Raw genomic sequence first — 16769 nt, 5'->3', positions numbered from 1 at the left:
GGTTTCCCACCCACAAAGCCATCTTGACTGTCCGTAATCAGTCCCTGCCTTTCCAAATACATGTCAATCCTCTCTCTCTTCAGAATCCCCTCCAACACCTTACCCACCACTGACGTAGGGCTGACTGGTCTATCGTTCCCTGGTTTTTGTCTTGTTTGCACAAGTGATGGTGTGAGTATTGTGCATTTTTGTATCCCCTGTTACTACACATTGAACATCCTGTGTATCTCCTTTCCTCAGGAAACTATCCTGGAAATGCTGAAGGATGCTATGATTGCTAAGGCCGATGTCTCAAAGGGCTTCCTGATTGATGGCTACCCTCGTGAAGTGAAGCAAGGGGAAGAATTTGAGAAGCGGGTATGAGCTTTGTGGGGACGGGGATTAGGGACAAACCATTTGGAGCACTCTTCCCTTTGTTTTTGAAGGATCCCACAGCATGATTCAACAAAGAGTAGGGAAGTTTAGATTAGATTAGATTGGATTCCCTACAATGTGGAAACAGGCCCTTCGGTCCAACAAGTCCACACCGACCCTCTGATGAGCAACGCACCCAATCCCACCTCCCTCTTGCTGATGTACCTAACACAATGGCAATTTAACATGGTTAATTAACCTGCCCTGCACATCTTTGGACTGTGGGAGGAAACCGGAGCACCCGGAGGAAACCCATGCAGACCCGGGGAGATTGTTCAAACTCCACACAGTCACCCAAGGCTGGAATCGAACCTGGGTGGCAGCACTGTGAGGCAGCAGTGCTAACCACTGAGACACTGTGCCGCCCTATTCGTCCTGGAGTTCTGGCCAACACCTATCCCTTTATCAAAACCACTGAAAGAGATTATTTGGTCCAGATTTTGCAGTCAGTGATGAAGTGACTGCTACTATCCACATAGAAAGCTGCCTGAGAAGCACTAATGACCATTAAGGTATAGATTTCTCCTTTCCCCATATTAATTTGACAAAGGGACCTTGTCCTTGACCCAATCACATTGAAGTATTCTCATAGCCAGCAACACAGGAAATAAAATGCACTGATTATCCTTCCCTTTTTAATCATATTATTGAGAGTGAAATAATTATTTTGGCCAAAGGATAGATTGAAGGGTGGAGTCTGAAATATTATAACGTTCTAAAAATATATGCTTTCTAAAAACCCAAGGTGTGATCCTGTCAAAATGAAGAAATTTGACACTGCAAAAGGGCAGTAATAGTTTTTCACGGCCAGCCCCCAGATTGGTCAGTGTGGTGTTCAAAGCCCTATCAGATCGTATTCAACAAAATGTAACTTCCTCAAAGGTTTTTTTCTGTAAACCTAATTGCCTTAAAAGTGGTTGTTTATGATGATTCAAGTACTTTTGTGCAATTTCCCAGTGGAAAAATGAGAAGTTTAACAGCCTGCCCTTTGAGAAAGCAGGGAGGTGCACCTGAATTTGCATGGCAGCTGTGAATTCCAGGTGTGGTTGTCAGTTGTGATCCAGGGACTCTGATGTTTGCTGACAGTTTCCCCATCATTACACTCCAGGCCATTATCTCATTGCTATTTGAGGGAGCGTCCTCTGTACTTATTGGATGCTGTGTTTTCCATAATTCAACAGTGACTATGTCTCAAAAGTGCTTCACTTGAGTTTAGTAGACTTTTGATTATGAATGGTGCTGGATAAAAGCAAATTATTTCCTCTTGGTTAGGCTCAATGTTGTGTGGATGTTATTTTGCAATGTCAGAGTAAATTAGCAATGAAACTTCAGTGTCCCCTCCCAGAGTTACTCTGTTTCTGTCTTTGATATTGTCTGAGTTCAGGATCAGACTCTGTTGTGGTGCTTGCCTTTAGCTGAATAGTCTGCTGGAACTCAATGTCCAGGTTAAGAGTTAACAGCTTGTGCACTGGAATCCCTGTGCGACTCACTGTGTCCAAACAGGATTGGTGGCAGGGGCTAGACAACTGAGACATTGGAACTGATAGGATTGTACAGGTTCCTGATGATCGATTACAGTCTCGGGAGAGACCTGAGAGTTTTCCTTTATCCTTGAGAATCAATTGAGGATTGCAATTTCAGATCCACGGTGGGGGTGGGGGCGGGGGAGGTGATTTAGAGTTTTGATGTCGATGTAATATGTACAATGTCGATTTCACTGCAGGCTGTGTCCTTGTGAAATCAACATTGTACATATTACACTGACGTCAAAACTTCAAATCACCTCCCCCACCCCCACCCCCCCCTCCTCCCCCCCACGTGTATCCAAATTTGCAATCCTCAATTGATTCTTGTCAACCAGTGACAAGGTCAAAACACAAGGGGGCTTAGCTGAAAATCACAATCCCACAGCCTCAAGACCAGCTTCACAAATCGACTTGTTTGTGGAGCTATACGAGTCCACGTACTGCACTGGCTGGGGAACAAAATCCTTTCAAACCATTACAAACGACATCCTTATCCAACTTTGCTGATACGGCAACTGGAGTCAGGGGGAGTCTTTTAGACTTGGCTGCAGCCTCTCCAAGTGGATTCCCTTTGTGCTTATTCATTAAAATCACAAAGAGTTGTACACACCCGTGCCCTTTGTGTGTTTGTCTGCCTATGTGCATTCATGAGTAACAAGTTCTTGTTAAGGGTCAGTAGATTTGAAAATTGATGGAAAATTTAACGTAGATGTGCTGCACCTAACTTAATCCTGTAAGGACAGTGACCAAAGGTGTGTCAATTCTTGTGGAAAAAATTATGTACTCGGTCACAAACATTGCAAATCATTTTGACTTTGGGAGCTGTCTGATTTGCTGCTCTATTAAACAGCTCTCCTGAAAAAGAATCATAGCACAGGATTTAGTGAAGCTGTTTAGAATTTTTAAAATTAGGTAAAATTGCCATTGCCTAACCAGACTGTACGGCTGCTCTCTCAAAGAGAGAGACAACTGGTGATGGCTTAACCAGAGGGTCACCATGCCTCAGGTGAGGGATGGAGAATCCTTCTCCATGGTAACCTCCGACCAGGTGAAAGTTTAACTTGAATTATTTCCCCTCCTTTTGTCTTCCTGGCTGACCAAGCATGTATTTCCAGAATGGTCAGCTAGACTTTAAGATTTAGCTGTTCTCCTGAGAGCAAAGGACGCCTTCCTTCGTAATTTTAAAGTGGAAATAGGCAAAAGGTTTTAATAAAACATGTCGAATCTGGATCCGGGAGAGAGAGGCGCACCCTCATAAGAAGTGAGTGACTCTGGTATGACAGCTGGTGTGCAGGGTCAGACAACACGGCCTAAAACAGGAGTTTCTATGTAAATGAAAACGCTCCTGTGGTCAGATGCCTCGGGGCATGTGCATCGGCCTCCCTTGTATCTGTATGTGCATTAAAGTAACTGTGCGGATCCAGTCACAGCTTTGTGAATGCTGCCAACTCTGATATAATTGATCTGGGACTCCCGGGTCAAATATGCAGAGGCTGAGCTCCAGTAATTCGTTAGCTACTATCTCCTGCCCATTAATTTTGACCAACCAACCCAACCACCTCACCACTTCAACTCCCCCTCCCACTCCACCAAGGACATGCAGGTCCTTGGACTCCTCCATCGCCAGACCATAGCAGCACGACGGCTGGAGGAAGAGCGCCTCATCTTCCGCCTAGGAACCCTCCAACCACAAGGGATGAACTCCGATTTCTCCAGTTTCCTCATTTCCCCTCCCCCTTGTCTCAGTCAAATCTCTCGAACTCAGCACCACCTTCCTAACCTGCAATCTTCTTCCTGACCTCTCAGCCCCCACCCCAGCCTATCGCCCTCACCTTAACCTCCTTCCACCTATCACATTCCCAATGCCCCTCCCCTAGTCCCTCCTCCCTACCTTTTATCTTAGCCCGCTGGACACACTTTCCTTATTCCTGAAGAAGGGCTCATGCCCGAAACGTTGATTCTCCTGCTCCTTGGATGCTGCCTGACCTGCTGCGCTTTTCCAACAACACATTATCAGCTCTGATCTACAGCATCTGCAGTCCTCACTTTCTCCCCATTAATTTTCCATAAAAATCATTATTTTTGAACGGGCTGTGATACTGTGCCAGTATCCTACGTAAACCTCGACTTCTGTTTAAGCCACATTGTGACTTTGATGGTACAACATCAAAATAAAGATTGCTGGAGGATGGATTTAGAATGCTGGCTATTGAAGAATGTGACTTATTTTAGTGACAGTCGAGTCAGTATTGGAAGAATGGCCATCTGTAGGTTATCTCAGATGACTGCTGCAAGAACGAGTTTGGACAAATACCCATAAATAGAGTTGTGGGAGGGTTTGTCCACATGAGGGACAGCTCAAAGATGCATGAGGGACTCGTGCAGACCTGTGCCGTGTGGTTCAATTTGAAATCACTGCATCTTTGAAGGGGGAAAATATCTCACTGAAGCAGGAGTTACTAAAACGTTGGATTGAGAGTTGAGCAGTAGTGATTTAACATCAAGCTAATACAACTGGAAGGTGGTCTGCACTTCCCCAAGGACCGTTCTTTGGGTCCATTGACCCTTCAGTCTTAGAAATGTCCTCCATTTGTGTGTAGGGGGCAGCATTATAAAGTCAGCAGATGGTGTGAAGATTGACAACTATGCAGAGACTGATGGGAGTTATTGGTAACAGAATGGTGAACTGTGCAGAGACATTGGCAGTTAGAGCTCACGGTGGAGAGGTATAAAACGATAACTGGGCTTCGGGAGATTAAGTTACAAGTCAGCATTTTTTTAAACTACGCAAATTGAGAATGTAGAGGACTAGAAAGACTGCAATAGCCAGAGATAAAAAAGATCCCAAAATTCAGCTGAAAAAAGACCCATTTTGTCAAAGCCTTTCATCTTGCACTCATAAGGGCAATCCGCAAGAAATGTAACAGAAGATTAACATCTACACTGTACGAGAAGACAGTGCTGATTGGTTAGCAAGTAGGAGAGACTAAGGAAAATGCACCAGTTTGGTAATGACTGACAGATAATTGCCAAGTTTTGTTTAAATTCTAGATCAGGTAGGTTGACTATGATTGGCCAAGGCATTGGCCTGAGGGTGCCATCTATTTGGCTGAGGTACAAAAGGGTGTGTGTGTATGTGTGTGTGTGTGTGTATATATACATCATTTCTGTCTGAAGTATATCAATGCTCTAATTTCCTGTACTGTGAAGTCCCCACACTGTGAGCCCAACTAATATTCCTCAATTAGTTGTGCGTGCAATTGTTTGGGAACTCAGGATTGCTTAGCAAATATTGTCCAGCCATGTGATCCCATCTAACGTGGGGCATTGTGTTTTGAGTTTTGCAGGGACGGACTGGTTGTATACCATTTCCTCGCCTGTTGTGAACTGGCATGGCAGTTTGACACAATGTATTTGGGTGTGTAGCCTGCATACATAACATTACACCAGCATTGAAATTCATAAGCCACATTGTACAATGATGTGATTGGCAGGATGCCTTTCTGATTTGATAGAGTCATCCTGTTACTGGTAATACCACTCATCTTGCTACCTCATACTGCAGACAGAAAGAATGCGTACACACACTCAGGGTAATGTCTTGACCAATCAGAGTCTCAACGTGCCTGGCTTAAAATTTAGTGCTGAACAGTGTGGTGCTGGAAAAGCACAGCAGGTCAGGCAGCATCCGAGGAGCAGGAGAGTTGACATTTCGGGCAAAAACTCTTCATCAGGAATGTGGTGATGGCGTGGGGGCAGGGGGAGCTGAGAGATAAATAGGAAGGCAAGTGGGGCTGGGGGGAAGGTAGCTTGGAAGGCAATAGGAAGATGAAGGTGGGGGAGGTGATGGTGATAGGTCAGAGTGGAGGGTGGAGCAGAGAGGTGGGAAGGAAAATGGATAGGTGGGGCAGTTCAAAAGAGCAGTGCCAAGTTCTAGGAGGATGGTGGAGGGAGGAGAGATGAGGAAACTGCTGAAATCAGTATTGATCCCATGTGGTTGGAGGGTCCCAAGGCAGAAGATGAGGCATTCTTCCTCTTGGCATCAGGTGGCTAGAATCTGGTGGAGGAGGCGGCCCAGGACTTGCGTGTCCTTGGCAGAGTGGGAGGCGGAGTTGAAGTGTTCGGCCACAGGGCAGTGGGATTGGTTAGTGCATGTGTCTCCGAGGTGTTTCCTGAAATGTTCCGCAAGTTAGCGTCCTGTCTAATGTAGAGGACACCACATCAGGAGCAAAACACACAGTAGATGACGTGTGTGGAAGTGCAGGAAAATCTCTGCCGGATGTGGAAGGATCCTTTGGGGCCTTGGATGGAGGTGAGGAGGGAGGTATGGGCACAAGTTTTACACTTCCTGCGGTGGCATAGGAAGGTGCTGGGAGTGGAGGGTGGGTTGATGGGGGTGTGTGGGCTTAACAAGGGAATCGCGGAGGGAATGGTCTCTGCTGATAGAGGTGGGGAGGGAAATATATCTCTGGTGGTAGGATCTGACTGTAGGTGGCGGAAATGGTGGAGGATGGTGCGTTGTATCAGGCAATTGGTGGGGGAAGGTGAGGAGTGGAGGGGGTGTTCTATCCTTGTTGTGGTTGGAGGGGTGGGTTTCAAAGGCAGAGGTGCGGGAAGTGGAGGAGATGTGCTGGAAGGCATTGTTGACCCCGTGGGAGGGAAAATTGCTGAAAATTTAAACAAGGCTGAGCAGTTAACAGTCAGTCATCATTTACTTGTGTATTTTCAATGACAATGCCCGTATTAATCAGAGTTCACTTGGCAACCAACCAGATCGGTCCTCTGATAGAGTAGAACTGTTGTTTCCCCATTACATTTCTTGTGAATAGCCCTGGTGCGTACAAGAAATAAAAAACTTTGAAAGAATGTCTCTCTCTTCAGCAATGCTGCAGTCCTGATGTACCAAATCCTCAAGGCTGGTAGAGCAGATTGACATGGTGGTTTACAAAGCAAACGTCCACTTGGGTTTGAAATAGAGGAATAGAATAGAGGTTACACTTGAACTTTATAAATCACTGGTTGGGCCTCACACTCTCTGTCATCTTTTAGCTGAAAACCCACCTTTTTAGCTCGCACCGATCCTAATAGCTCCCTCTGGGACTTGCATCAAACTTTCTTCGGTAATTTCTCCTCTGAACCAGAGGATGGGTTAGCACTGCTGCCTCACACCGCCAGGGACTCTGGTTTGATTCCAACCTCGGGCAACTGTCTGTGTGGAGTTTGCACATTCTCCCTGTGTCCTTGTGGGTTTCCTCCGGGTGCTCCAGTTTCATCCCACAGTCCAAAGATGTGCAGGTCAAGTGAATTGGCCATGCTAAATTGCCATAGTGTTCAGGCATGTGTGCATTAGGTGCCTTAGTCAGGGGTAAATATCGAATAATAGGGTCAGGGTGGGTTACTCTTTGGAGGGTTGGTGGAGACTTGTTGGGCCAAAAGGCCTGTCTCCACACTGTAGGGATTCTCTGATTCTATGTTTGACCACATTAAAGGTGCTGTATAAATGTAAGTTGTTGGTTTGGTGAGAATTCCTGTATCACAGGAAGTGATATGGCATGTTTTTGCCGACTGGGGGTAAGCTGAGCTACTTATTACAATGCGTGCAGTCCTCAGTGAGGACCATATAGAAAGCTGGCTGTGAGGGGTCAGGGGTGGGGAAGGCTGAAGTTGCTGAAGGGAAGGCTTGTACAGTGAAATGGTGTGGGCTGTGTTTTGCTCAGTGGTGTAGCTGCCCTGAATTTAGCTTGGGGGGTGGGGGGAGGAGATGACGTAGCTGATGTATTACATGGCGGTGGGGGGGGCGGGTGCAGAGTGGGGCGTGGAGTGTGGTGTAGAGTTGCTAATGCTGGGCAAAGGCTGGTGAGTGACTCCTTAAAATCCTTTCCTTTGTCTTCACTAAAGTGGGAAAGCCCTGCAATCTAATTTTGAATGATCATATCCTCCCTAATGATGTGCGTACCTATTACAACCAGGGTGTCAGTGAGGATGCACTTTTGATTGTGCGATAATTGCCAGACAGTGAAGCAATTCTTGAGCAGGGAGTGTTTTGAAATCTGGGACACTAGCGAACTGAATGGATCAACTGTACTTCCTTGTTTGTAGATTTAATGTGTGACCTTCTGATCAGGAATGTGCTGTAAACAGAACAGATTATTTTCTAACTTGTTGGTGCTCAGTTCTGTTTAATGTCTGACTATTTTGTGTTGTTGGCTCCTAAACCTTCGATGACCAGTATAAGCCATTCAGTAAATTTAGCAAATCCTTTTTTTAACTCCAGTAGCTTGTAAAGATTTTTAAAAATTGTGTCATTCTCACTATCTGGTCACCTTGATCCCAGTAACCCTCGTGCTGTGATAATTACACAATCGCTCACAATCGCCAGACCGACAGAGGTAGCAGGTGCTTCCCTTCCCGGTCTCACTGCATCCCTGCTTGGGCATGTATCCAAACTATTACTTCACAACTGCAGGATCAAAATCCTGGAACTCCCTTCCAAAAAGCATGGTGATTCCACTCTCAGTGGTTCCCTCAGGCACTGAGGGGTGACCTTATAGAGACTTATAAAATCAGGAGATGTCACGAATAGGATAAATAGACAAAGTCTTTTCCCTGGGGTGGGGGAGTCCAGAACTAGAGGGCATAGGTTTAGGGTGAGGGGGAAAGATATGAAAGAGACCTAAGGGGCAACTTATTCACACAGAGGGTGGTACATGTATGGAATGAGCTGCCAGAGGAAGTGGTGAAGGCTACTACAATTACAGCATCTGAATGGGTATATGAATAGGAAGGGTTTGGAGGGATATGGGCCAAATGCTGGCAAATAGGACCAGATTAGGTTAGGATATCTGGTCAGTATGGACTAGTTGGACCGAAGGGTATGTTTCTGTGCTGTACATCTCTATGACCTGGGGCTGGGCACAAAATGCCTGCCTTGTTAGCAAGAGCCAATACACCTCCGCCCCTTCCCCCGCCCCCCCAATTTATTTCCTGATTTAAGTACTTTATATAATCTCACTGGTCAAAAACTGCTTGCTGGAGGAAAAACCTCCATTAAGTATAGCATCTCAGCTCAGAGAGTCATCAGAGATATGGTGGGCTGAACGGCCTCCTTCTATACCTTTCTGACACTGTCCAACCGGATCAAATTTACAGGCAAGGGCAACACTTAAGGTTCCTTTCTCAAAATATGTCCCGCAATACAAGACTCACTCACAGTGAGAATCCCAGCACAAGGGGTAAGGTGTTTACTGAAGGGATTAAGAGCTGAATGGTATAGCCAAAGAGGCAATAACTCTAGCCCAAACCCATCCAGAAAGGCCCACCGCCCCCCCCCAGTAGGATTTTACCCATCAGCCCAGGACAGGAAGAAGGAAACCTGAAGGCAAATTGGGGGCTCCCAGTGTGACCCAGATGTTTGTGAACCCAGACCTGAGAGCAGTAAGGTCACCTCACTATGTGCAGTTGAACTGGTGAACCAATGAGTTAATCACCTTTAAGAAAAAGCCAGTGTGCTCCTCAGTTAATCAGTGGCCCACTTAGGAAAGCAGAACGTTTTAGCGCCATCTCTGGACCCTGTCTCTGATTAGACAGGAAGTAGGTGTAGGTACATTCGAGCTCAGGATAGAAGACGGTTTGTTCAGGAATTCCGTGGAATGAACTAGACTTGATACAATTCCAGGTGGCCTTGACTATCTCAGACACACACACACAGACACACACACCAGCCTTCAGCTAGAATGGCAGTGAAGGGCCTAGGGTTGAGGTGATTTGTGTCCTGACCTTTATTTAGTGGGGGCGCCCCTGCTATTGGCCCCGTGGGGCACTGAAACAGATTGACCAGAGCTCCTTGTCCTTGCCACATTCCAAATAACCCCCACAGGAAAAGAGCTATGAGTGAGGTCAGGGAAGGTACCATTGGGTTCAGAATTGGAGAAACCTCCCTTTCTGCATGATTTCCTTTGGCGACCCACAACTGAGGCTCCCACCTGAAACCTGGTGGCTTTGAGCGAGAGTGTGGGGGTTCTTCTCAGATGATACCCTGCGCCTTGAGGAGAAGACAGATGACACTGGAGGGGAATGGAGGATTTAGCTGTCAAGATTAAATATTCCCATTTCCTTTCTTCTGCTGACAGTTCCAGTAGCACATGAGCACACATCCAACACGTGGCAAAACACCAGCAGTGATGTCGTTCCAGTTCTGACTCAGTGGGAACTGTTTGTTCAGAACAACAATATGCTTGTCCTTGACTCAGGGCCAATATTGGTTCAGGCTTTTTTCCATGGGTACGGTGGTTCTGATTGGAATTAGTTAAGTGGTTAGGTCACTTTTGCAATATAGTGTGTAATTTGAAACTTGAAAGGGTTCAGAAAAGATTCACAAGGATGTTGTCGTGGTTGGAGCTATAGGGAGAGGCTGAATAGGCTAGGGCTATTTTACCTGGAGCATCAGAGACTGAGGGGTGACCTTATAGAGGTACATAAAATCATGAGGGGCATGGATAGGGTAAATAGTCAAGGTCTTTTCCCTGGGGTGGGGGGAGTCCAGAACTAGAGGGCATAGGTTTAGGGTGAGAGGGGAAAGATATGAAAGAGACCTGAGGGGCAACCTTTTCACGCAGAGGGTGGTGCGTGTATGAAATGAGCTGCCAGAAGAATTGTTGGAGGCTGGTACAATTGCAACATTTAAAAGGAATCTGATGGGTATATGAATAGGAAGGGTTTAGAGGGATATGGGCCAAGTGCTGGCAGGTGGGACTAGATTAGATTAGGTCATCATGGTCGAGTTGGACAGAAGGGGCTCTTTCGATACTATACATCTCTATTTCTCTATGACTCTATGACAAGTATTCTTCCCATCCACCTGACCCATCCAAAATCTTTGACACATTTCAGTATGGATTTTGTTTTTCCATTTTCGGCCAATCTGGGAGTGTTTGAGGGAACAGTGTAGTGCAGAGTTTCCTGTGTAAATCGTCTGTTCCTGATCTGGGAATGTTTGAGGGAACGGTGTAGTGAAGAGTTTACTGTGTAAGCCATCTGTTCTGTTCCTGATGTGGGAGCATTTGCCTCTTAACTCTGGTTGAAAGTGATTCCCACCCTAAAGCCAAAGGATGTACAAGTGACTAAAGGAGAAAAGCCATGCTAAGGTTCCGATTTCAGACATTGTGGGGGAGAAGCCGAGAGGAGCAATGAGAATTGTGAGCTGGACTTTAGGTAATCTCCTCCTGTTGATTGTGCACATTGTTCACCCCTGTAGATCAAGCCTCCCACCCTGCTCTTGTACATCGATGCTGGAAAAGAGACAATGATCAAACGGCTCCTGGGGCGAGGGTTGACTAGTGGGCGCTCTGATGACAACGAAGAAACCATCGCAAAACGCCTGGACACCTATTACCAAGCAACTGAGCCCGTCATCAACTACTATCAGCCCAAGGGCATCATTAGGAAGGTGAGGCCTGAACCAGCGACAGTGTGACAATGCCTGTTAAAGTTACTAAAATAAATGGTAGTTCGATATGAGCATTCTTCTCAAATCCCAACTCCATCTGCTCAATTCGAAAGTGACTCTGAAAATCAACAAAGTGCTTGAATCGGGGGATGAAATAAACTTCAGAGCTGCATAAAGAGGATTGCTGGGTAATCCTGAATTTTGGATTAATTTGGGTTGAGCTGTCCAATGGCCGCAGAGTCAGGGAGAACCCTTTTAACTACAGAAGCTGTCATTGTTCACCTGGAGTGAGAGTAGATGACTGCCCCGGGCTGTGCTGTTTGATGCATTCACCTGGTGTCATGAATTGACCAGACCCATGATGAATTGATTGGGAGAAAGTGAGGACTGCAGACACTGGAGATCAGAGTCAAAATGTGTGGTGCTGGAAAAGCACAGCCAGTCAGGCAGTGTCCAAAGAGCGGGAGAATCGTCGTTTTGAGCATAAGCTCTTCATCAGGACAATGGGTTTATGCCCAAAATGTTGACTCTCCTGCTCCTTGCATGCTGCCTGACCTGATGTGCTTTCCCAGCACCACACTTTTTGACCATGATGAATTGATGCTATTTATCAGCTGACAGGGGAGTCAGTTAGCTCAGTTGCCTAAAAAAACCAGAGGGTGGTGCAGACTAATTGCAGCAGTATGAGTCCAATCGCTGGACTGATTAGAGTGGTTCATAGAGGCCTGTCCCCTCACCTTACCCCATGTTTATAGACTGATTACCCTCAAGTGATACACATCTAATTGCCTCTCCATAATTGAGAGAGATGCCGGTGCTTCTTTGTGAACTACAGCTCCATATCATGAGTTGAGAGACTTCGATGTTCTGTCCCAGTGCTTTTCTACTCCTGAGGCCTGTAAGCCGAATCATGGTCTAGCTCCTTCCATGGATTTGTTGGTAAATACATTATCTACTCTCTCAGTAGAGACAGTGGAAGTGTCAATAAAATGTGTTGCCTATTCTGATAGTGATACAGCTACTGCATTAAGTCAGTCCTTCTAAAATTAACCTTGGTTCTCTGGGCTCTGAAGAGACTAGCTCAACCAGATCCTGTCAGAGATCCCATGTTAACGTGTTGGGAAGTGAGTGTTTGTGGATGCTGCATCAGGGGCTGGAACTTGACTGTGATGCCCCATGTTGTCAAACAGCCTTCTGATTGTCCTGACTGTCCAGGCCTCACCGAAAATGGCTATATCCACTCTGAGGTTCTAGTGGGCAGTCTTGGACTGTGAATGTGAACATTAAAGTCACTCAGAGAGAGGAATGGGATGGCGGGAACCGGAGGAAAATGTATTTTGAAACCAATCTGATGTGTGAAGGACAATTTGATTCACTCAGCTGTTGTCTGTGTTTTTTCTTTCCAATTGTTAGATAAATGCAGAGGGTACAGTGGATGAGGTCTTTGCTCAAGTTTGTGCAGCTCTCGATGCGTTGAAGTGAACGGGGCACAGAAGTGTCTTATCAATGCCCCTCCTCTCCCCTTTGCCCTCTTGAGAAGCCTTTATCCTCCTGGGCTCACTTCCAGCCAAATCATGGACATCGTTATAAAGAAAGCAGCTTCATTGGTTAAAATGGGAATCCAAAGTCTTCACATCTGAAAATTTGATTGGGTCCATCTTTGCATATGGTGGTGGCATTGCAAGTGAGCGAGCGACACTGAATGAGCCATAAATTTTACGTCTTCAATCATGGACCACTGAACACCATCCCCCACTGAACACAACAGGATTCAGCGCCACTGAAGATCAGCATGACCCCCCCCATCTGTGACAAGCAGTGGCTGGACCCCAGCTTTCATCGCTCTGCACCCCAAGCACCTTCTTAAAGCCAGGAGGGAAATGGCCTCAGACATGCCATTGGCCTTTTCCTGGTCTCAATAGATTATCTGTCAAGAAGAATCAGTCACCGTCAAGTACTGAAACTCCCAGCAAGACATTTTTTTTTCGCTGGAGATTGCAATCACTTCTGACTTATTTTCTGTATTTGACAGTCTTCTGCCATTTTACAGAGCTTCTGATTTCCCAGTCAGATTCAGGCTAGTAATTTAGTCTAAAACTGTCAAACATGTCACAGAGAGTGTTAAACTGCCCTATTTTGTGTGAAAGATTGCTCCACGTGAACAAAGTCTTGCCACATGTCAGTTTTTGCCCTGTTCTTTGGAGCGGGCAGCTGGGATAGAATCTTTTTCAGTGCTAATCAGTTTTTTTTTAAAAAGGGGTTGGGGGTGGGGGGTGAGGACATGGCGGGTCTCCAGTTTGAGGACAATGGCATTGAATTTAACCCAAATTGTACAATGCTACATGTACCCAAGCATCTGAAATAGTCATTATTGCATATCTAATTCAAGCTCCCAACAACATTTTAGCTGCTGTTATACAGCTTGTCTTATTATCATCCCTTCTCCTGTTTCCATTATTTTAAAATCTTTTTTGCCTGTTAAATCTATCAGTATCCTTTTCTTTTAATGAGCTTCAGCGATCATTATAAGATATTTCACTTCCCACTGTGCTCTTCCCATTTTGTTTAGATGGGGGGGGGGAGATTGTGTCCTCCACCATCCCTCCAACCATCACCCCCCCGCCCCCAAATAAAGGAAAAAACTGGCTTCTCGTTGGAAGCATCATCCAGCCAATCCAAGTGCATAACCTGAAGATTGACATTAGATCAGACCAGTCGCTGGTGTGACTTTGCTGAAGGAGCCTGTCCCATAGCCCAGAACCAGCCAGACAAATCGGAAACTGCAGGAGACCATTCAGCCCGTCATGTCTGTTCTGCCATTCAATGCAATCTTGGTTGGTTTGTATCTAATCACTATCCACTCACCTTGGCTGCATGTCCTTCCGTGCCCTTGTGATTTGTTTGAGAAGGTGAAAACAGTCAATTATCAAGCAAAGTACTGTATTCACTGAGAAACCAAACTTTTGTGCTCGAGTCAAAGATTGCTTCTCCAGCTCTTGCTGAGATAGTAACTGAAGTTCCTGATGAAGGGCTTATGCCCGTAATGTTGATTCTCCTGCTCCTCGGATGCTGCCTGACCTGCTGTGCTTTTCCAGCACCACACGCTCGACTCTAATGCTCCAGTATCTGCAGTCTCCTAGTAACTGAAATTAAACCTATGAATCAGGAGTAGCCCATCAAGCCTGCTCTGTCATTCAATAAGACAATGGCTGATTTGATTTCTGCCTCAGACCCCTGTTCCCGAAAACCTTGGAGCATCTTCAACACAACGGATGTTGGAAGCAGATGGGAATGTGAAGTTCGGCATTCTGTAAATGGCTGCCCTTTTATTCCCTGACCAGGGTGGGCCTGTATTTATATATTCCATTTCATATTCTTTGGAACCATTTTCTTCCGATTAAAATTTAACTCAAAGGAGACACTGAGCTAATTTTCCATTTAAAAGGAATCAATAACTTTGACCATATACAATCTTAACATGTAGAGCAGCAACCTTTCTGTAAAATTCTGGAACTGGCTAATATCAATCAGTTACAACATATCTGTGTATTGTATTCTTGGAATAAATTTTAAGCAACCTGACAGTTAGATACTTCTTTTTTGAGGCAAAGACGTGAGTGCAGTCCTTTTAATGGCTGTTATCACCATCCATGTAAAAGATCAAAGCAACAAACTATTTATGGATGAAATGTATCTTTCTCTCCATGTAAAGTCTTACCGAGGACAATCCATATCCTGCAATTGCTAAATAACATTTAATTCTTTCTATTTTCATTTTGTAAACCAAACGCCACAAGTCTTTAAAGCCTTGTACAGTGTTTGGATGGACAAACCAGTTGGGGGACAGTGGAGAAGCCACAGTGTCATTGAGCAAAACAGAATTCAGAACAATCATCTCCTAAAGAATCACACTGTGGATTATTGGTAAAAAGAACATTATACTGCACTTGTATGAATTTTCTTTGGTGTTCTTCATTCAACTGTTAATGATTAATGCCTTTGTTATTAACAGTAAAGAATTTCAAACAGTCCTTTTGATGTGTTTATCACCAATATCACACATTGTGAGTTCAAAGCATTAGTAATTTGTGAAAGTATTCAAACCAGTTGTAGATGTGCAACGTTTTTTGTCTTCCCATGTTGTCAACCAGACCAGTAATTATTTTTCTTAATACTGTTTCAAAGCCAAACATTTACCAGTATTTATTGGAGCTTCAACTCATCATTTGACTGGAGGAGGTGATGAATGTAAATTTAATAAAACAGAACTGACCTCGCTGTTATGTTGTGAAGTGCCTCTATTTTGATCAGATATAAGCTCTTGGCACTAGTTTAGTGATGGAAAACATATCGTTCTATTTTCCATGGGGCACCTTTGCATTATTGACACCTTGTGGGATGCGGGCATTGCTGGCAGGGACACATGTCCATCCTTAATTGCTCTTGAGAAGGTAGTAGTAAGCTGCCTTTTAAAACCACTGCAGTCCCTGTGCTCTGGGTAAACCCATTCCCTAAGGGCAGGAATTCCAGGATTTTTACTAGCAACTGTGAAGGAATGGCGATATATTTCTAAGACAGGATGGTGAGTAGCTTGGAGGGGAACTTGCAGGGGCTGGTGTTCCCATATACCTGCTGCCCTTGTCCTTCCAGATGGAAGTGGTCATGGGTTTGGAAGGTGCTGTGTAAGGCGCCTTAATGAATTTCAGCAATGCCTCTTCAAGATGATACACACTGCTACTACTGAGTGTCAGTGGTAGGAGTCGAGGTTTGTGGATGTGGAGCCGATCAAGTGGACTACTTTTTCCTGGATGGTGTCAAGCTTCTTGAGCGTTGTTGGAGTTGTATCCTTCCAGGCAAGTGGGGAGTATTCCATCACTTTCCTGACTTGTGCCTTGTAGATGGTGGGCAGGCTTTGGGGAGTCAGGAATTGAATTATTGATTTGCTCTTTATAGCCACCATGGTGAGTCCAGTTGAGTTTCTGGTCAATGGTAACCCTTAGGATGTTGATAGTGGGAGGTTCAGCAATGGTAATGTCATTCAATGTCAATGGGGACTGACTAGATTCTCTTTTGTTTATGTAGCGCAAATACTACATGCCACCTCACAGCTCACATCTGGATGTTGTCCAGATCTTGTTACATTTAGACATGGATTGCTGAGGAATTGTGAATGGTGCTGACCATTGTACAATTATCAGTGGATGTCTGTAGAGGGAAGGTCATTGATGCAAATAATTGAAGATTGTTGGACTAGAAAGTCATGGAAAAGCATCCCGCTGCTACATGCACCAAACTATGTGTCATCCTGTCACTGCCTTGAAGTATCTGACCTCCTATTTCCAAATATCACCTAAGTGTGTATAGAATCATCATGGAATCATGTG

General features: G+C 45.2%; 1 protein-coding gene across 4 annotated transcripts in view; it reads left to right on the top strand.

Moving 5' to 3' along the window:
• Nucleotides 1-15663, top strand: part of LOC140469334 (adenylate kinase isoenzyme 1-like) — a 158557-nt gene extending 142894 nt beyond the window's left edge. For all 4 annotated transcript variants that reach the window (XM_072565750.1, XM_072565753.1, XM_072565751.1 and 1 more), the window contains 3 exons: nt 241-357; nt 11194-11385; nt 12799-15663. In XM_072565750.1, the coding sequence (XP_072421851.1) occupies nt 241-357; nt 11194-11385; nt 12799-12867 (378 nt within the window). In that variant the 3' untranslated portion in view covers nt 12868-15663. The remainder of the gene's footprint in view (nt 1-240; nt 358-11193; nt 11386-12798) is intronic.
• Nucleotides 15664-16769: the final 1106 nt, after the last annotated feature.

This window comes from Chiloscyllium punctatum, chromosome 49 (assembly GCF_047496795.1).
Source record: "Chiloscyllium punctatum isolate Juve2018m chromosome 49, sChiPun1.3, whole genome shotgun sequence".
Taxonomy (NCBI): domain Eukaryota; kingdom Metazoa; phylum Chordata; class Chondrichthyes; order Orectolobiformes; family Hemiscylliidae; genus Chiloscyllium; species Chiloscyllium punctatum.
Note: the sequence above shows the minus strand (reverse complement) of the source record. Positions and strands in the feature narration are given on the sequence as shown.